This window comes from Vulpes vulpes, chromosome 2, assembly GCF_048418805.1.
Source record: "Vulpes vulpes isolate BD-2025 chromosome 2, VulVul3, whole genome shotgun sequence".
Taxonomy (NCBI): Eukaryota; Metazoa; Chordata; class Mammalia; order Carnivora; family Canidae; genus Vulpes; species Vulpes vulpes.
The window spans coordinates 1,070,754-1,090,370 of NC_132781.1; the positions used below are offsets into that span (position 1 = coordinate 1,070,754).

The 19,617-nt window shown below is 68.1% G+C and overlaps 1 protein-coding gene across 8 annotated transcripts; it reads right to left on the reverse strand.

Annotated features, from left to right (window-relative positions):
* Nucleotides 1-1,788: 1,788 nt before the first annotated feature.
* On the reverse strand, nt 1,789-10,468 carry GCGR (glucagon receptor). Of its 8 annotated transcripts, none has more exons than XM_072746078.1 (15): nt 9,019-9,170; nt 6,651-6,820; nt 5,420-5,583; nt 5,210-5,312; nt 4,527-4,634; nt 4,335-4,456; nt 4,139-4,245; nt 3,906-4,062; nt 3,665-3,824; nt 3,530-3,590; nt 3,183-3,252; nt 2,828-2,916; nt 2,602-2,740; nt 2,481-2,522; nt 1,789-2,210 (listed from the first exon to the last, which is right to left on the reverse strand). In XM_072746078.1, exons 3-15 carry the CDS (start codon nt 5,474-5,476, stop codon nt 1,938-1,940), a joined length of 1,488 nt encoding a protein of 495 aa, XP_072602179.1. In that variant the 5' UTR covers nt 5,477-5,583; nt 6,651-6,820; nt 9,019-9,170; the 3' UTR covers nt 1,789-1,937. The 8 variants fall into 8 exon arrangements, with proteins under 8 accessions (XP_072602179.1, XP_072602197.1, XP_072602176.1 ...); XM_072746096.1 differs by having other exon boundaries at nt 4,527-4,618; nt 6,651-6,719; nt 9,019-9,162; XM_072746075.1 differs by having other exon boundaries at nt 6,651-6,719; nt 9,019-9,161.
* Between the last annotated feature and the right edge of the window lie 9,149 nt (nt 10,469-19,617).

The following is a 19,617-nucleotide window of genomic DNA, read 5'->3' on the forward strand; positions in this document are numbered from 1 at the left end:
TCCCTAGATGGCTCTTTTCTCCTCTTGTAACGTTGGTTACATCATCGTGCAGTATTTACATTATGATGTCTATGTTTGTAATTCAGAGCTAAACCATGTGGTGAATTATGACTTTTTGCCCAACTTTTTGTTTTCCTTGAAGTTATTAATGGCCTTCTTTTTTCATTTACTTAGTTTCCTATGTACTAACACTAATTACGTCTTGAACTCTCCACCAGGTCATTTAAATTTCTCATCAGTGTACTTAGTTACTTTGGTCCCCTTTAGGGTGTCTGGGGGAGCTTTCCGCCTGCTTGATGTCCCCTTGCCCAGTGATGCACTCAGCTGCCCTCCTGGGGGTGACCTCTCCACTCTCCCAGGTCTGATCCCTGTTTATTGTTTTGTTTTGTTTTGTTTTGTTTTGATCCCTGTTTATTGTGGTCCAGGTTTTCCCCTTTGCTGTTTCTCACACTCTTTAGTAGCACGTGTGTATACGTGTGCACACCTGCGTGGCAGGATCCGTATAGTCCTTTGGGGGCCTGGGGTGAAGGACTGCAGAGGCAACGGAAGAGCCCCAGGGCCTGGGGTGCCCGTTTTCCTGGACAGGGGCTGTCATGTGGGTGCTGGGCTCCGCGGCCCGCGCCCCTGCCTTCCCACCTGCCCCCCCCTGGTCGGAGCCGATGCTTATTGGCCAATAGGCCGGGCAGGTCCAGCCCCCGCCAGGCCTCTGCCTCCACCCTCCCCTCTCCCGGTTGGCTCTGGTTCCCTTGGGGACAGGGCCAAGGGTGAAGGAGGGTAAGGGCGCAGGGAGTCAGGGTAGGGAGGGCTGTCAGGAGGCCACTGGGTGGGTGACGCCCCCCCGGCAGTCACCAACCTCGGGCTCAGCTGGCGTGAAGGAGAACTGCCACTGTCCCGTACTAACTTGTGCCCTCGTGGGCTTCCAGGCATCAAGGGCCGGCGGGGCCCTGGGGCCGGGGCTCGTGTGGGCTGGGGGAAGCCGTGGCCTGCGGCCTCCGGTCGGGCCCTCCCTCTTCCCGGGGTCTGCAGCCCCCGTGTGTCACAGGAGTCCCGGGGCCACAATAGATCTCCGTTTCCGCCGACGAGCCTCAGCCCCTCCGTGCCCCCCCTCGGCCCCTGGCTGCCGTCCGGCCTGCAGTGGCGTGGGCGGCGCGGGGTGAAGGTCCCTCAGGAGGGCCGGGGTGACTAATTTTATTTACCTTTCCTGAGAGGCCTTCTGTCCTCTCATTTTCTCCAATTAGCCTGGCTCCGCGGAGCAGCTCCAGCCGGCGGCGCAGCGCCCGCACCCCCCGGGGCTCGGTGGTCCCTCCCCCCGGCCCCTGGGAGGGGACACCTGGCGGGCGGGCGGCCTGCCCTCCGCGCTGGCTCCTTCCTCCTGCCGCCCTGTCCCAGCACCGGCTCCGGCACCCCGGCGGGTGACCACGGCCCACACCTGCTCCTGTGTCAGCCGCGCTGTCCCCCGGACAGCAGGGACGCTCCGCTCAGTGCTGAGCCGAGCCAGGGGGGCCCCCCGGGAGCTGCTGTCCCTGCCCTGGGCCCGGGGCCTCCTCCTCCGCCGTCTGAGCGCGGCCCCCTCGCTGCCAGCCTCCCCGCTCGTCCCCGTGCTGGCAGGTGCTGGCTCTCGGGGGGTCGGGGGCTCTGGCCCAGAGGGTGTTGGGGCCCATTCTGGGGTTCCAGCTCCCCTTCGCCCAAAGGGGGACTCCGGAGGGAGCAGGCCCCTTCCCGGGCCCTGCCCGGCCCGCCGCCCCTCCGGCGCCTCAGCTCCCCACGGTGTGCCAGGTGTGCCAGGCAGCCGCTCCGCAGACTCTTTATTGTCGGAGGAGACCGCGTCCTGGGCCTCCCGAGCCGCCGCCTCCGCCCCGCCAGCCCCCCAGAGGGGGCAGAAGGGAGGCCCGCGTCGGGCCGGCACCGAGTTCGGGCTTGTCCCGCGGGGCCCACTCTCAGCACCTGAGTCCGGCCCCGACCGGGGCCCCGGGGGGCTCCTGGGGGCTCTCGAAGGGGCTGGCAGCCACCCCAGGGGGGCTGCCCACCAGGCCGGTGTCTGCAGAGGGGTCCTGGGCCGCCCCGTCGCGGCTCCCAGAAAGCAGCAGCTTCTCGCTGGGGGCGCCGCCTGCGGGCCGGCCCGGGTCGGGGTGCCTGCTGGGGGGGCGCTCCTCCCGCAGCCACTTGCCCACGCGCCAGCGCTGCCAGCGCCGCAGCAGCTCTGACTGCACCTGGGCGGAGGGGGGCAGAGGATGGGCTGGGCCAGTCCCGGGGTCCGCCAGGGCCCGCCCCCCCCGAGGACTACGGGCGCCCTGGGTGCCGAGTGAGGCCGGCCCCGCCGTGGAGTACGGGGGTCCCCCAATGCCTGGGCACCCCTGTCGAGTGCTCTCCTTGAGGAGCGGCTGAGGCTGCCCATGTCGGGGTCCAGCGCCCAGTAAACGCAGGTGGACGTGGAGGGCTCCCCCCCTGCCCCGCGCGCCTGTGCTCCCCCTGCCACCTACCTCCTTATTGAGGAAGCAGTATAGCACGGCCACCAGCAGGCCCTGGGGGGGAGGCGACAGTCAGGGTGGCCGGGGTGGGGGGGTGGGGGGGCGCAGGTGCTTATAGGGGCGGGGCAGGCACCTGGAAGGAGCTGAGAAAGAGGTCGAAGAAGAGCTTGGCAGAGCGCAGCGTCCCCTGGGCATGCTCATCCGTCACGAAGGCGAACACCACCTCGTGGACCCCCAGCAGGGGGATGAGGGTCAGCGTGGACTTGGCCAGCCTGCGGGTGGGAGCCTGAGCCGCCACGCCCCCCGGCGGCCCCCTCCCGCCCCGCCCAGCCCGCGCCACCCGCACCCACCGCACCCACCGGAACTTGTAGTCGCTGTAGCGCATCTGGCGGGCCCGAAGCTTGGCCATGAGGATGAGGAGGACGCGGATGAAGATGAAGAAGTTGATCTGCGTGTGGAGGGCACGGCTCAGGGCGGCGCCCGGGCCCCCTGGACCCTCCCGTAGCTAGACCTGGCAGCCGCACGGGCTGCGCTCGCAGGGCTCCGGGGCCGCTGGGCACCCAGCCAGGGACTGGCCTGTGTCCCGGCTCGGTGCCAGGGCCCCCTCCCTGTCCCAGGCAGGATGTCATCCGTCTCCGCAGGCCCCACAGGCCGACAAGGAAGGCGGGGTGGAGTCAGCCCCTCCCGGGGCCAGCAGGTGCCCCATCGCCTCACCAGGATCGCCAGGAAGACCGGCAGGCGCAGGATCCACCAGAACCCCATGTTGTCGTTGCTGGTCCAGCACCTGCAGGGCGGGCCCGCTCACAGCCTGCCGGCCCCCCCACCCCCCGACGCTGAGGGGGTCCAATCAGGACCTTGGGAACGGAGGGGAGGCGCTCAGAAACCACCCCTGTCCTGGGGCAGCGTCGCTTCCCCACCCAGCGCGTCCTCTGGCTGGAGGACCCCCGTCCCCCGGTGCCCGGCTCCTCCCCGAGCCCCAGGCCAGCACCCGCCGGAGCCGGCGGCCAGGAGGGGTGAGCCCCTGGGCGCCCCGGGCCCTCCCCCGCTCAGCTCGTACTCACTGGATGTTCTCAAACAGACACTTGACCACGGCCCAGGGGACGACGAAGAGCACGGGGGCGCCTGCGGGGAGGGGGCAGCTGTGGTCCCCGCCCCCCCTGCCCGCCCGCCCCCCCGCCCGCCCGCAGCCCACTCACCCCAGCCGACGGCCAGGTACAGGGGGAAGAAGCTCCGCTCGGGGAAGGTGGCGCGGCCCAGCAGGCTGTGCAGGTACACGCCCTCCACCAGCAGCCAGCAGGAGTTGGCCACCACGCCGTACTGCATGAACACCGCGGCCACCCGGCAGCCGGCCACCGCCTGGCCGCAGGGGCAGCATGAGCTCGGGCCGCGCGGCCCCCGCCGCCCTGGGGCCCGGAGGCCGGGGAAGGGGGTGCTCACCCCGTCGCTGAGCCAGACGCTCACGCTGAGGTCGTCGCCGATCTTCTGGCTGTAGCGGGTCTTGAGCAGCGCGTCGATGACCAGCACGGAGCCCGCCTTGAGCACGAACGAGGCGAACAGGTTGGCGTGGATGTAGTTCCGGGTGCAGCGCAGCTTGCTGCGGGGACCGGGGGTCAGTGGCTGCCTGCCGCCCTGCCCGCCGCGGGGGGCCGTGCCCAGGCCGGGCCGCCTACCTGAGGCCCAGCAGGACCACCAGGGCCAGGAGCAGGGCGCCCAGCGAGAGGGAGTACCCCACCGTGTACATCACCTGGAAGCTGCTGAACATCTTGGCCACTTCCTTCTACAAAGTAGGGTGGCAGGTCAGGGCTGGGGGGCCAGGCACCCGCCCCCCGGGCCCCCCGGCCCCCCAGCCCCGGCGCCCCTGCGGACCTGGACTTCAATCTCCTGATCGTCCAGCTGGCACTGGGAGGCGTTTCTCCACGACTGCCCCCGGGGCCCGCGTACCCACTGCCCATCGGGCCCGCACTTCTTGAAGACGAGGCGGTGCTGCACTGGAGGGGCGGCCCGGTCAGCTCCGACCCCCAGCCGGGCCCTCGGCCTCCCCCACCTCCCCGGAGTTACCTTTGTGGTGCCAGGGCAGGTACCAGGGGCAGGACATGTTGGCCGTGGTGTTGGGAGGGGTGTCGGGCCAACAGGAGTACTTGTCGAAGGTTCTGTTGCAGACCAGCTCTGTAAGGCAGGGCCGGGGTGGGGCCCCTCAGCAGGGCTGGGCCCCCGTCGTCCCCCCTGAGGTGCCCTGCGCATCACCCCCTGCGCCCCACCACGCAGGCTTCGCCACATCTCCCGGGGCCCCAGCAGCCTCCTCCCCGCACACCTCCCGTCTCCAATGTGCCCCAAGCCCACCCGAGCTCGGCCTTCTCCCCAGTGGCCCCCTTGCAGTGCTCCCCACTCTGGGGGCTGCACCCCGATCTGTGGCTTCCTTCCAGGCTCCAGCGTGACCTCTGTGGCTCAAACCCCCTCCTTCCTCTGCCCAGCGCAAGCCCCTGCCCCCATCTGACGATGGCTCTCGCCCCCTGGCAACTACCCCTGTCCAGACCTCTTGCCGTACCCTAAGGGACCCTCAGAACTGGTATAGAAGGGGGTGTCCTGTCCCTGCCGGAGCCCCCCCCCACCCGGGCCTTGGGTGGGCTTCGTGGGCTGCCTCCCCTACCACACTGCCCACCGGGCCTGGAGCTCCCAGGGCGTGAGCTCAGTAGGTGCTGGCCAGCCGAGCCCTGGACGTGGGGGGGAGGCGGGGGGCTCACCGGTGGGCGGGGGCAGCAGGCTCAGGTTGTAGAGACATTGGTCACCATAGAGCTTCCACTTCTCAAACAGGAAGTCCATCACCTGGGCAGAAGAGGCCTGTGGCTGGGGGGACAGATGAAGGGACAGGTGGGGCCGAGCCACGTCAGCCGGAGGGGCAGGCAGCAGGTGGGGCCCGGGGGGCTGGCGGGGGAGCAGGCAGTGGGGCTCACCTGGCAGGCCAGCAGCAGGAGGAGGAGGTGGGGGCAGTGCGGCCGGGCGGGGGGCATGCCTCTGAGCAGCCTCCCCCCACATCTGGCTGGGGCCACACAGCTGGGGCAAAGGGTCCTCGTGGGCACACGCGCTCCTCTGCGGACTTTGGTCAGAGCAGCAGGGCCTGTGGGGGGACCCCCATCAGCGAGGAGACCCGGCTGGGCTCTGCTGTGACGAGCGGGCTGCCCTGCTTCCCTCAAACCGCCCCCCGAGCCTCCTGGCCTATTGGTGAAGTGGGAGCCGGAGGGAGAAGATGCCAGAAGTAGCCCCTCGCTGCCAGTCACCGGGCTGGGGTCCCGCCGCCCGCGGGCTGGGTTTCCCACGGCTGGTGGCGTCTCCCTGCAGCTCTGACAGCCCGGAGCCCGCCCCTCGGTGCTGGCTGGCGGAGCCACCACGCTGCCTGGTGGCAGAACCGCGGCCGCCGGAAGGAGGAGCAGCCTCCCGGGATCCACCTCCTCCCTCGGCCTTTGCCGTCCTCCCCACCTATTCTTAGCCCCTGGGAAAGGCAGCTGGGCTGGGGCGGTGCCAGGGCCATCCATCACAGAGCCAGCCCCGGCCTTGCCCAGGGCACCTGCTCCGGATGGCCCCTGTCCCTCCCGTGCCCCTTCCCCGGGCGGGGGATCTAGGTGCATCCCCGGCCCCTCCTGGGGCTCAGGCCCGGCCTCCGGGGTCCCCTGGGGCGCATCGTGCAGGTGGCTGGCGGCATATTCCTTTGAGATCATTAGTGCTGGCGCCAGGCCCCCGGCGCGGGCCCCCAGCCCTGGTGGTGCCAGCAGGAGGGCTGCCCTGGGCCCGGCCCAAGTCTGGGTGGAGATCTGGGGCGCCAGGCCCTATTAATTTTCCTTTCCTTGCTTGCTTTTGCTCTGACTGAATTCCACAAGGGTGCGGGGGGGCCCTTTGAGCCTGGGTGTGGCCCTGCGGGAAGGACTCCAGGGCTGTGGAGGGGCCCTTCTCTGGCACCCTGGCAAGGAGGGAGCAAGTGACGGATGGATGGACGGGTGCGCACACGGACGGATGGACGGACGGACGACCAGCAGGCCGGAAGACAGCAGCCAGGGGTCAGGCTGCAGCAGGTGGAGGGGCTCAGCCTCGCCCATCAGGGTCCAGTGGGTGGAGCTGGGGCGAGCTGGCCGAGGAGGCCCCTGGGCGTGCGCCACACCCCTGCCCCTGGCTGGGCCCCTGGGTGCCCACCTCATTCATTCGGCACAGGGTCGTCCCGGGGCTCACCGGGCTTCAGTGGCCCCCACAGGAGGGAGGGTCCTGGAAACGACAGTCCACCTTGCTCTTCAGGTGGCAAAGCTCGTTGACGCCTCATGACGGGGCAGCAGGGACCCCCACCAGACACGCAAGGGAACGAGGCCCTGAGAAGTCAAATTATGGGCCCTGGTCCCGGGGCCGGAAAGGGGCCGGCAGGCGACGCGCCCTGTCCTGCGGGGCCAGACTCACTTCAGGGTGCCCCGGGCAGGGGCCTGAGGCCCGAGGCCTGGCACAGCCGAGGGTCGGCACACGCTGGGCTCCTGCTTCTCCAGCGGGTGAGCAGGGGTGCGGCCCCCGCAGGCGCCCCCACGCTGTGGTCTGGGGGCTGTCAGTTGGCCCTGAGCTCCTGGGGGCCACAGCTTTGCTGTCCCACCCCCGCCCCAGCTGCAGGGCGTCTGGGTAGGGAGCATCCTGTTGGGCAGTGTCCTTGCTCCCCCATCCCCTCCTCCCCCCAGAGCCTCTAGCCTCTCGGCCCCTGCGCCCACCTCTCCTCCCCCCTCTGCCCTGCAGGCCAGCCCAGCGCCCCCCCCACCAAGGGGAAGGGCAGCAGACAGGGTGGTCTGAACCGAAGCAGGAGATAAAGCCCCTTGGGTGCCGCCCACCACTTCTCCACCTGCCTGTCACCTCTGCCTCGAGGCCTTCACACTGTGGCTCCTGAGCCCTCAGCCTGGGTCTGGGACAAGTGGCTGTGGGGTGAGGAGGCCTCCACCGGGCCTGGCCTGCACCCGTGACCGAGGGCCGGGCTAGGACGCCCACAACAGGCCGTGACCTGGGCGCCCGGCCTTCGTGCCAGTGTCTCAGGGTCCCCTCAGGGCTAAGGGGTGAATCGCCAGGGGGTCCTGGGTCGAGCCTGCCGAGCACTGGGTGCGGTGCGCTCCCAGGGCCTCCTCACCCGCCAGCTTGGCGGGTTTTCCACTTTATTACCCTCACTGGAGCCAGTGGGGGGAGGGGTCGGCTCTCCTCCGGGAACACGCCCTCCCCCCTTCCTGGGCCTGGGGGTCCCACTCCCCGGGGGTCTCGAACCCTCCCATCCCAAGCAGCTCAGTGTTGAAGATGCGGGCAGGGGGTCGAGGGGAGAGTCAGGGGTCCATGGGCGGCCTCTGGGCCCGGCCCCAGCCCTCCCCCGCCTGCTGGGCTGCTTGCAGGCAGGTGCCCTGCCCCGGGCTGCCCAGAACACGCCACCTCTAGGTGCCAGGGCCCCGCCAGGGTCCCACCGATTTCCCTGGGGACGGCTGGGGGGCCCCCAGGCCTGGAGCGGGAGGTGGGGCCCCAGATGGGCGGATGGCCCACCCCACAGGCAAGGCCGTGGGGTCAGCCCTGCTGCCCTGCGCTCCGAATGGGGGGGGAGACTCCCAGGCTCAGAAGGGTCCGAGCTGGTGTGTGTGTGGGTGTTTGTGAAACCGGAGCAAGTAGCAGGAAGGTCATGGCCCCAGGGCAGGATCAGGGGCCAAAGGCTGTTGACAGAGCCCGGTTCCTGCTTCCTCCCCTGGGCACCCAGGCGGCGGGTGACCTGGAGGCCGGCCAGAGAGCAGCTCCCCACCAGCCCTCATCCCCCAGCACGGAAGGGCCCGGAGGCAGCCAGCGCCAGCCCGGAAGATGCGGGCAGCCAGGCGGCGGGGACCCGTAGGTCCAGGTGGGGACAGACACCCTGCCGCCCAGAAGTGGCAGTGGGGGCCGCTGGAGAGGTGAGAGCAGGGCAGTGACCCAGCCTCTCCGCAGGTCAAAGTGACAAGTGTGGGCTCTGCCAAGGAGCTGGCCGGGTGGGGAGCCGGGGACACCGGTGGAAGGGATGTCGCTAGGGGGGTCCCGGGGGGGGGGGGGCTGGGGCCCTCCGCAGGGGACAGCAGCTGCCCAGCCCCCTCCTCCGGGATGGCTCTGCGGGGCCCCATGTGGGCCCCTGGGGAGGGCCTTGGGGTGGGTGCCACACAGGGAGTGCAGGGCTCCCCGCAGCCGCAGGACCGCCTGCCTGGTGCCCCCGAAGCGCCCCCGAAGCGCCCCCCGAAGCGCCCTGGCGACCTCCCCCAGGGAAGGGAGGGCAGCGAAGCCCTGAGACCCCAGCCTGCCCCACGGGGAGCGGGTTGGGGGGACGGGACACACTGGTTGCCTGGCTGAGCTGGAAGGGCGCAGCCGGGGACTGGGATCAGAGGCGCCCAGAGGGTGCGGCAGCGACGCCCCAGGCCCTGAGACCTCCCGCCCACGGCAGGGGTCCCCGCTGGCCATCTCCGGCTGCCCATTCCGAGCGCCCCGGCCGCACCCGCCCAGGTGGGGGCTCTGGGGACCTGCCCTCGGGGACGGGACTCACCGCGCCGCCCGCTCCTGCTCCGGCCCGACCCTCCTGCCCTCCGCCTCCTCCTCCGGCAGCTCTGGTCGGCGCCGGCTCCGCGGCCAGCGGTGCGCAAACTTTCCAGCGGGGACGCTGGGTGGCGGTGGCGGTGGCGGTGGCGGCGGCGGAGGCGGAGGCGGAGGCGGAGGGGTGGGGGCGGCCCCGGGAGGGGTGGAGGGAGGGGGAGCGGTAGCTGAGGGTCCCCGCCCGCCCCTCCGCCCGGCTCCTGCCTGCGCCTCCGGCCCGACGCGCCCCAGCACCTGCCCCCCCACTCCTCCCCTCAGAACCCCCCTGGACTCGTTCTGCAGCACCCCCGCCAGGTCCGGGTCGCCCCCTCCCCTCGGAACAGGCCTGCGGATAGGGTCACGGTGGGTCCGCAGCTCCCCGCGGGGACAAGGGAGGAGGGTGGACGGGAGGGGACTGCGCCTGGACGCCCCCTCCTCTCCTGCCACCCACCCCTCCTGGGATCCAGGCTGCTGATTTGCCGAGAGGCCTGCCCCCCAATACCCCCCATTACCCCACCTGGGCTCCCAGGTGACATTCTTTCCCGGCAGGCAGTGTAGAGCACATGGACTGGGCGGGGGAGGGCAAGGCTGGGGGCGCTCAGGGCCCCCAGCACCACTCAGCAGTCCCACTGGCCAGTGGCCGGTCCCCGCTGGCCGCTGCTCCTGTTGCCGTGGGGTCGCCGGCCAGCTCGTGTCCCGCACCCCCCCACTTCTGCCCCCAGCCGCCCTCCTGTGCCCTCGCCTCCCCCAGGTCTGAGGCCTGAGTCCCAGCCCTTGCTCAGCGCCTGCTGACTTCAGGGGCCTCATCTTTAGGCCCGGGACATCCTGGACCCTGCAGGTCACGGCCTCCCAGGAAGTCACCCTGCTTCTGTGGCCCCAGGCGCACCCCCCTCCTCCCCTCCTTTCCCCTCCCTTCCTCCCCCCTCTGTCCTCCGTCCCTCCCTGCCCGCATCTGCCTGTCACCAGAGCCTGGGGCCTCACCTGGAGCCCTCTCCCTGACCTGCTCCCCGCGCCGGGGCACTTCACCCACTGGCCTCTGACACCTGGCAGTGTCCCGAGGGCTCCCGCGTCCACCAGCAAACCGTGTTGGTGTGGGGCTGCGGCCTCCTGTCAGCCCCTGTCCGTCACCCGCTGTCACCCAGGACACCCCCCAGCCCCCTTGTTAGGTGCTGTCCTTTGTCTTTGGGGATCTTCACCCAACTCTTCTGCTTTAGGGGGTGTCAGCGCCCAAGGCCCCTCTTCCTGCAGACCAACCCGCTGCCGGCCCACTGTGGGCGGTCTTCAGTGCTCTCTGCGCCCTCTGGGGACTCAGGAGGGGGGCTCCCGGGGGGGTCGGCACCACCCTCCAGACCCCAATTCTTACCGGCCCACCCCAGACCCTACCCCCAGGGCGAGCCTTTGTGTTTCAGTTCTGGGAATGGGCAGAAGGCAAAGGTCAGAGATTGTGGCCCTGCCTGGGGGAGGGGGCTGGGGGTGCTGCGGGGAGCGGGTGCTGGGGGTAGGCTGCCTCCCTCAGGGAAGATGCCCCCTCCCCCAGCCCTCCCTCTAGCGCCTCCCCCTCGTCTGGGGGTGGGGTGCCCGTGTGGGCCGGCACAGGGCCCTGGAGGTGTGTCCTGTCCCCCCTCCAGCCCCTGGGGGGACCCTGCCCTGCAGCCTCGGTTGGGTCGGTTGGGTCACAGCCCAAAGAGGTGACTTGGAATAAATGTAGGTGAGGAGCAGGGTGGGGGGAGTAGGGAGCAGACGGGGTGGGGGCCTGGGGGGGGCTGGGCCACCTCTGTTTACATAACCGACTCCTGGCTGTAAACAGCGGGAGCTGGGAGCCAGGGGCCGGGCCTTCCCACGTGGAGTCCCGGGGCCGGGCCCAGGATGAGGGCCCAGGAAGGTGCCCGCTGCCCTCCGTGGAGCCACCCCGCCTCCCCCATGAGTCCCCACGGCGTGTCCCTGGGGGCTGGGCGGCTCCTGCTCTGGGAGGCCTGGGCTGGGGACTGTCGCCCCCCCCCCCCCGCCCCTCCCCTGCCCCTGGAATGCTGCGGACCATCAGCAGTGCGGGTTCTGCCCGAGGGGGCGAGGGGGCAGCACCTGCTGGCCTGGGGGGACCCCAGACACCCACCCTCAGGGCCCAGGGTGGTGACAGGAAGCAGCAAGCAAAGGGGTGTTCAGCCCAGATAGCAGTGGACAGAAACCCAGGCAGAGGGACCGCGGGTGGGGAGGGGACATGGGGGCTGAGGGTGGAGGGAAGGGGTGGTGGGCGACCCGTTTCTCCTGGGTTTGGGGAGTCCACTGGCCCCTCCCCTGACAATGGCTGGAGTTCCACACCCGGCCTAGTACTCGGTACCGCGGCCTGTCACACGGGGGTCCCCGTGTCAGCCGGGGTCCCTCCAGCACTGCCTCCTGGGCGCCCTGGCGGCACTCCTCGGGTTTCACGCTGCCACCTGCCCTGCCCCGTGGGTGTGGGCAGGGTGTGGTCCCGTGTCCTGGCGCCCGGTCCTGGGCTCGCAGGCGGGGCGGGACCCCAGGGGACCCCAGGGGCCGGGTGGGCAGGCCGGGACCCAGGGCAGCGCTGCAGGAAACGGGGAGGCCCGCGCCCCTGCAGCCGTCGAACAGAGGACGAGACGAGCCGTGACGAGAACCCTAACATCTGCAGTTTTCCAAGTGGAAGCGAGACGCTGCAAGGCCAGGGGCCCCACCAGCCTCGGGGAAGTCGCGGGCCCACTTCCCGTGTCTGCTTTAAAATATGTGAGACAGGGATCCCCGGGTGGCGCAGCGGTTTGGCGCCTGCCTTTGGCCCAGGGCGCGATCCTGGAGACCCGGGATCCAATTCCACGTCGGGCTCCCTGCGTGGAGCCTGCTTCTCCCTCTGCCTGTCTCTGCCTCTCTCTCTCTCTCTCTGTGACTATCATAAATAAATTTAAAAAAATTATTAAAATATGTGAGACATTTCAGGCAAAAAAGGTATAGAAGGTGTCAGTTGCCTGAAGAACCAAGCTGTTAGGGGCGCCCGGCCGCCCTGTCCCTGGGCCAGCGGCTCTGGGTCTCCGGGTGCCGAGCGCGAGCCCTGTGCGGCGTGCAGGTGACTCCGGGGACCAAGGAAAAAAGGAAAGAAATTGTGCTGCCGCCGCCACCGAAGCCCCCTCCTGCGGAGACCCCCCCCCCCCCCCCGCCCTGGCCCCTTGCCACACGCGTGTGCGCGTCCAGATGGCGCGTGAGCTTGGGGAGCGAGCTGTGCCGGGCACGGCGGGGGCCGCGCGGTCCTGGCTGCTGCCGCCAGTTGAGCATCGGACACTCGGTCTCAGCTCAGGTCCTGATGGTGGAGGGGGGGTGGGAGGGGGTGTCGTGGGATCCAGGTCGCCGAGGCTCCACGCTGCTTGGAGTCGGCTCCGCTTCCTCGCTTTGCGCACCAGCCCCCACCCTGCCTCTTGCGCGTGCGCGCTCTCTCTCAAATAAATAAATACATCTTTTTTTAAAAAAAGATTTTGTTTATTTATTCATGAGAGACACACACACACAGAGGCAGAGACCCAGGCAGAGGGAGAAGCAGGCTCCATGCAGGGATCGGATGCAGGACTCGATCCCGGGACCCCGGGGTCACGCCCTGAGCTGAAGGTGACACTAAACCACTGAGCCATCTAGGCTGTCCCTTAAATAAATACATCTTTAAAAATCAATAAACAAAAAGAAACAGCCAGGCGCTTCTCGGGGCAGCGGCGGCCCGGTGAGCTCCCAGCGGCCGAGCTGAGGGTGCGGGGCCCACCCGGGCGCCCGGGGTTGGCAGGCCTTCTCGTTGAAAAAATTGGTTTTTGAAAAACTTAAGTGATAAGAGTTCCTTCTACCTTCTGGACAGGAGTTGCCTTTAACAGATACTTAGTTTGTAAGTATTTGCTTCCATGTGGTGGCTTGTCTGCTGCTTCCTTTTTAAAAAAAAAATTTTTTTATTCTTTTATTTTATTTATTTTTTTTATTTATTTATGATAGTCACAGAGAGAGAGAGGCAGAGACACAGGCAGAGGGAGAAGCAGGCTCCATGCCGGGAGCCCGACGTGGGACTCGATCCTGGGTCTCCAGGATCGTGCCCTGGGCCAAAGGCAGGCGCCAAACCGCTGCACCACCCAGGGATCCCAAATTTTATTCTTTTAAAGATTTTATTTATTTATTTGAGAAAAAGAGAACCCACAAGCGGGGGAGAGGCAGAGGGAGAAGCGGGCTCCCTGCGGGCACTCCATCCCAGGACCCGGGGTCACACCCTGAGCCCAAGGCAGACGTTCACGCGCTGAGACCCCCCACCCCACCCCGCACCCCCGGAGCCAGAGATCGAGAGCGCCTTCTGGGGACCTCCCTCCCGCGGAGTCTTCAGTTGTGCCAACGCTCCAGGAACCCGAGCCTGCGGAGTGGGGCGCGGGGAGCCCATTGCTCCTTCTCTCCCGCTTCTGGTCCTGCCCCAGATCGGAGTGGCCTGGCCTCTCTGGGCGGAGACTGTGTCTGTCCACGCGGGGTGCGCACGCACGTCCTCGGCCCCGGGGGTACTCGCCGCCCTCTGAGTCTCCAAGGAGACCGTCGGGGAGCAGTGAGGTTGCCGAGGAGCCACCGTGCACCCCGGAAGGCCCTGGCTGACCTTTGGCCCCGGGTCAGGCGTCGGGGGCGCTTATGGGCTGCTGTGCGTCCGCACGGGTCCAGCCCGGGGGGAGGAGGGGCACGAGCCTCAGGTCCATCAGCAAACAAAAGCTGGTGTCACGGGAGAGGTGCTGCCCGGGCAGAGGGGACGGGGGTCCTGGGCACTGGAGGACGGGCCCGGGGTTCGCAGAGCCCTGGTGCCGCCCGCCTGCCCGCAGCTGGGCACGGGAGGGGGCCGCCCGGCCTGTCTTCATCCTCCTGGGCCGCCTTCTCCGCACCTCCCCTGATCTTGTTGTTTGGTTGTAAAAGAAGCACCTGCAGGTGGCCCGTCCCCCCAGGCCGGGTGCTGGCCCAGGACCCCCAGGAGGTCAAGAGGTGGGTGCAGTGGGAGCCCCGAGCCCACGTGCCTGACCTGCAGGGGGTTCTGGGCCCCGAGACCAGCCTCCGTGGTCGCCGCCCCCGTCTCCCAGGTGGGAGGTGAAGTGGCAGGTGCAGGGGAAGGGCCCGGCCGGCTTGAGCGGAGGGAGGCGAGACCAAGGACACTGGCACCCTCCCTCCCTGGCCATCATTCTCTCCCCGAGTGACCCCCATCCTCTGGGAGGACACCTGGGTCCTGGCCTCTGTCTCGCCAGCTGCCTCTCGCCCCGAGCCACCATCCAGGTCATTATAGGCTCTGCACAGCCACATGAGGTGTCATCCAGTGCGGCTGGATCAAATCAGGCCACTTAGAGGGATGGCGGCGGCGGGAAGGGGCCCTGGGGCCACCAGCTCTGAATGGGGCCAGGTTCAGGTCAGTGACAAAGCGGGGGGGAGGGCGGGGGGCCGGTGCCACTGGCAGAGGAGGCGGGAGACAGGTGGTGGTGCAAGGGCTCCGAGGAGCCGTCGGGCAGGTGGCCCCCAACCCGGGAGCTCAGGCTGCGGCGGGGCAGACAAGCCACGGGCCCCCATCGGGGTCCTTAGAGCCCAGGCGACTGGGACGGAGGAGGCCTTGTCCCCGGGCTCCTGCAGGGTGCTCCAGGCCAAGTGGCGAGGGGGGACGAGGGGCAGGGAAGCCGGCAGAGGGACTCAGGCTGGCAGTGCCCAGTGGGCTCGCCCGCAGCCGGAGCCGCGGCGCTTGGGGGCCGCCCCACGGCCTTCTGATGCCCCGTGGGCTTATGACCCAGCAAGGCTCCTTGTGCCCCCACCCACTGGTCCCCGACCCCCGATGGACACTGGGGCCACCTCTCAGGGGCACACGGGGCCCGCAGCCTGGCCCCTGCCTAACGTCTCTCGTCTCAGAAGGGTGAACTGGGTGGAGCTTGGGGCCAGGAAGCTGGGGGTTCCCTGGAGGGTGGCGGCAATGGGGTGGGGACAGCTGCTCACCTGGGGTGGATGGGCCTGCGCGTCGGGTGGGCACGAACCCACTGGCCGCAGGTCTCCAGTGTTCCACAGGCACGGGGGTGACAGCAGCAGGGATCGGGCTCTGGCCGGCGGGACGCCCTGAAGCAGCAGCAGGAACTCGGGGTCCCCCCACCGAGCAAGACCCGGAAGCGCCCTTTAGGGGCCACACTCAGCACCCCACACATGTGCGTGGAAGTCTCAACGCCAGTACCTGTGTGACTAGAAATGAGATCATGGGGCGGGCACCGGCCCAGCGTGACCGGGTCCTTCCCAAGAGGTGAGAACAGACTCACGCAGACAGATGACCAGGCGAGGCCCAGGGGATCCCCGTGAGCCGAGGGGAGAGGCCTCGGGAGGGGCCGGCCCGGATCCCGGAGCCTGGCTCTGGACCCCGAAAATCCAGGGGTGCTGTGGAGCCCCGGCGGCCCCAGCGGTGCTCAGGGTCCCGTCCTAAAGCCAGGGGGACTCAGGTCCAAGATTTGATTCAAGGGTGCTGGACCCCCACGCACCTGGCAGCCTCCCCATGACGTGGGGCCACGGGGACCAAGAGCAGAGGAGACCCCACCAGCCAGTGGGACACCTGCCGGGAGCACCCGAGAGCCCGGAATCCGCTGGCCCGAAGCCCGCAGGCCCACACAGGGGTCCAGTCTCCCGCGTCCCTGGCCAGGACCTCTGCCTGCCCTCTGTGCTGCCCACCAGAAAAGAGGGCCAGTTTTTGTTTTTTTTTTTTAAGATTTTATTTATTTATTCATGAGAGAGAGAGAGAGAGAGGCAGAGACCCAGGCAGAGGGAGAAGCAGGCTCCATGCAGGGAGCCGGACACAGGACTCGATCCCGGGACCCCGGGGTCACGCCCTGGGCCGAGGGCAGGGGCTCCACCCCGGAGGCCCCAGGAGCCCCAAGAGCGTCAGTTCTTGCGAGGCCTGAGCGCGGAGCTCTGTGGCCTGTGGTGCGAGCAGCCGCCAGCCGGGCAGCCAGGACCCGCAGGCCCCAGGACAAGGCGGGGAGGAACGTCGGGGCTGCTGGAAAGTGGGAGGAATTAGGCCGGGGCTGGGGGAGGGGAGGCTGTCGGTACAGGTCCTGACCAGGAGCGGCGCTGGCGTGACAAGGGCCTGCGGAAGCGCGGGAGCTGCCCTGGGCGGTGGGGGGGGGCAGGACGAGGAAGCGGGAGGCGGGGGCTCACTTCGCACGGTCAGAGCACCCGCACCTGCGAGGTCCTGGGAGGGCGCCCGGACGGCAAGAGCCAAGGGGGGGGGGGGGGCCTGGGTGTCGGGAGGCCCTGGATCCTCCCCAGACCAGGCCGGGTGGTGGGTCCCGCCAGAGCCGGGGGTTGCGCGCGTCCCCATGGGATGCCAGAGCCCCGGGTGGCCCGCAGGCAGCCAGGCGGGCATGGCCCCCCGGGAGCCGTGACCCACGGCGGGGTAGGCCCCGGGGTGCTAGCAGAGAGCATCAGCTGCCTACTGCTGCGCGACAAAGGATCCCAAATTCAGCAGCTTGTGCGGGAAATGTCCACCGTCTGACGCTTTCCGTGGGTCAGGAATCCGAGTCGCGGTGTCGGCCGGGGCTGTGGGGCTCCCCCACGCAGCTGTCACAGGCCTCGGGTCCTTGGCGGCTGCCGGCCAGGCAGGGACAACGGTTCTTTCCTCGGTGGCCTTCCCGCAGGCAGCAGGCCAGACCCGGGCGGCTCCCCGAGGGGTGTGTGGGGACAGCGGGGTGGGACCGAAGCCCGTCTGCTTGTCACTAATCCAGGACGGGACGCCCTGTGTCATGTCAGAGGCCGGTCAGGATGCCCAGTCCTCGCTCCAGGGGAGGGGCCACCGCAGGACACGGGTGCCAGGTCCTGGGGCAGCTCGGAGCCGCCACTCCGGGAGGCGTGGGTGTCGCTGGACCCGACACCCCAACAACAGACCGAGAGCGGGGGACCCCCTGCCAATACGTCAGCCCTGAGTCCAGCCTCGGTAGCGGCCGCCGGGCAGCGCAGGCCTCAGGCCTCCCCAGGACGCCGACGCCCCATCCACGGGCTGCCCAGCCGGCGGGGGTGCGGGCGCCCAGGCTGGGGGCCCCTCAAGCACAGAAGACGTGAGGCAGGCTCCGCAGAAGGGCCCCCCTGGGACGGCTCGGGTGTCACCGAAGCCGGGAGAGGGGACTCAAACACTCAGAGCGGGGGGCGCCCGGGGGCTCCGCAGTGGAGCGTCTGCCTCTGGCTCAGGGTGTGACCTCGGGGTCCCGGGATCGAGTCCCGCGTCCGGGTCCCCGTGGGGAGCCTGCTCCTCCCTCTGCCTGCGTCTCTGCCTCGCTCCGGGCGTCATGGATAAATAAATAACATCTGAAAAAAAATAAAAAGGGAGCGGCAGTGAGTCGGCTCCCCAGGGTGAGGAAGGGCCTGGCCGCCGGGGGCAGGACGGGGTGGTGCCCCCCAGGTGCCCAGGCTGGAAACAGCTGGGTCCCTCCCTGCACCTGCGCAGGTGCCCCCCCACGCCGGGCCTGGAGATTATGGGGTCTCCCCACCCGGTCCCTCAGGGCCCGCGTCCCCCGGGAAGCCATGGCCACTGTCCCCAAACCTTCACCCCAGGCAGCCTGGGCCTTCCTCCCACGCTGTGCCCCAGACACGCGCGGGCTCCCCACGGTGCTGGCTGGGGTCGGGCTGGACGGACTGGCCGCGTGGCCCGGCCTCTCCCTTCCTCCTTCCCGGGGGTGGGGAGCTCGGGTCACCGTCTGCTCCAGAGGCCCTCAGGGTCCGGCGCTTCCGCCCGTGGGAAGCACAGAGCCGCCTGCCCAGGAAGCGCATCCCCGGGCGCCCCCAGCCCCGGAGGGCGGCCACCGGCCGGTCCTCCGTCGTCAGCTCCCCATTCCCCTGGGACGCCGCGTGGTCGGCCTGCACCCCGCCGCCCCCTGCGGGGCACCCCAGGCCTGGCCCGCTCTGCTCTGGGCCTTCCCGGCCTGACGCCACAGGGCTGCCCCCCAGCGGCCACTCGGGGGGCAACACGCTCGGGCGCACCTGCAGCTCCAGGGCCACAGCTGGCACAGGCCACCCCTGATGCCCCTGGGGCACTGACGGGCCACCGAGGAAGGAGCCTGGGACCCCCGTTAGGGCTCCGATGGGGCCACGGGCCTCATAGCTCCGGGACAGACCTGCGCGAGCGGAGCTGCGGGTCCGGGGAAGCCGCTTGTCCCCCACGCCGCCGGAGTCGCCTCCCGCCCAGACCCTGCAGGTGTGCGTCCGCCCCCCCAGACAGCAGCATCCCTCCCACGCCGTTCGTGAATCACTTAGTGTCCAGTCTGGAGGCGCCAGGAGGGTGACAGCACTGCCTTCCTTATTTTATTTTATTTTATTTTATTTTTTATTTTATTTATTTATTTATTTATTTTCTTATTTTATTTTTTTTAAGATTTTATTTATTTATTCGTGAGAGACATAGAGAGAGACAGAGACAGAGACAGAGGGAGAAGCAGGCTCCATGCAGGGAGCCCGACGCGGGACTTGATCCTGGGACCCTGGAGTCACACCCTGGGCCGAACGCAGGCGCCCAACCTCTTAGCCACCTGGGTGTCCCCTGTGTTTTTATTTTTATTTTGATTTATTTACTTGGGGGCAGAGGGACAGGGAGACGCAGGCTCCAGCGAGTGCAGAGCCCACAGCCCGAGCAGAAGTCAGGCCTCGGAAGCTCTATGGGCCGTGCTCCCCCCCCACCCCACTGACCGCCCCCCCGTCCTGCGTAGTGGCCTTTCCAAGGACTTGGGGACAGAATAGATTCCACCAGGACAGGATCCAGGGCTGTTTCCATTTCTTTTTCTATCTTTTTTTTTTTTTTCTCCTGTAGTTTCAAGTTTTTATTTAAATTCCAATTAGTTACCGCACAGGGTAGGACCAGCCTCAGGTGTGGGACACAGGGACCATCTTCCGGACGTCACCTGGTGCCGCCTCGACAGGCGCCCTCCTGCATCCCCGGCACCTGCCCCCGCGGCTCCGTCACCCTCACTCTGTTCTCCGTGGCAAAGAGTCCTTTTCTTTTTTTTCTTTTTTCTTTTATTTATTCATAAGAGACACAGAGAGAGGCAGAGACATAGGCAGAGGGAGAAGCAGGCTCCCTGCAGGGAGCCCGACGTGGGACTCGGTCCCAGATCCCGGGATCAGGACCTGAGCCAAAGGCAGACGCTCAACTGCTGAGCCACCAGGTGTCCCAAGTCTGTTTCTTGGTTTGTCTCTTTTTTCCCCCTTTGCTCACTTGTTTTGCTTCTTAAATTCCACACACGCGTGAAATCACATGATGTTCGTCTTTCCCTGACTTTTGCTGGGCGTCATACCCTCTAGCTCAGACGTGTCACCGAACATGGCAGGATTTCATTCCATGTCGGGGCGGAATCGTCTTCTGTCGCTGTTTTGATTTCTACGTACGGTTGCGGTGGGCGCAGCTGCTGTCCGCAAGACATTGTCTCGGGCGGCCCGGGGGGCTCAGCGGTTTAGCGCCGCCTTTGGCCCAGGCCCTGATCCTGGGGTCCCCGGATCGAGTCCCACGTTGGGCCCCCTGCATGGAGCCTGCTTCTCCCCCATCCTGTCTCTCTCTCTCTCTCTCTCTCTCTCTCTC

Bases quoted from the DNA above. Each gene is read 5' to 3' on its own strand.
- GCGR (XM_072746071.1), bottom strand. The intron at 4,246-4,334 runs GTCCGCAGGGGC...CCTACTTTGTAG, and splicing joins ATCAGGAGATTGAAGTCCAG to AAGGAAGTGGCCAAGATGTT. The intron at 2,523-2,601 runs GTGCCTGCCCCG...CCTCCCCCCCAG, and splicing joins TCTTTCTCAGCTCCTTCCAG to GGCCTGCTGGTGGCCGTGCT.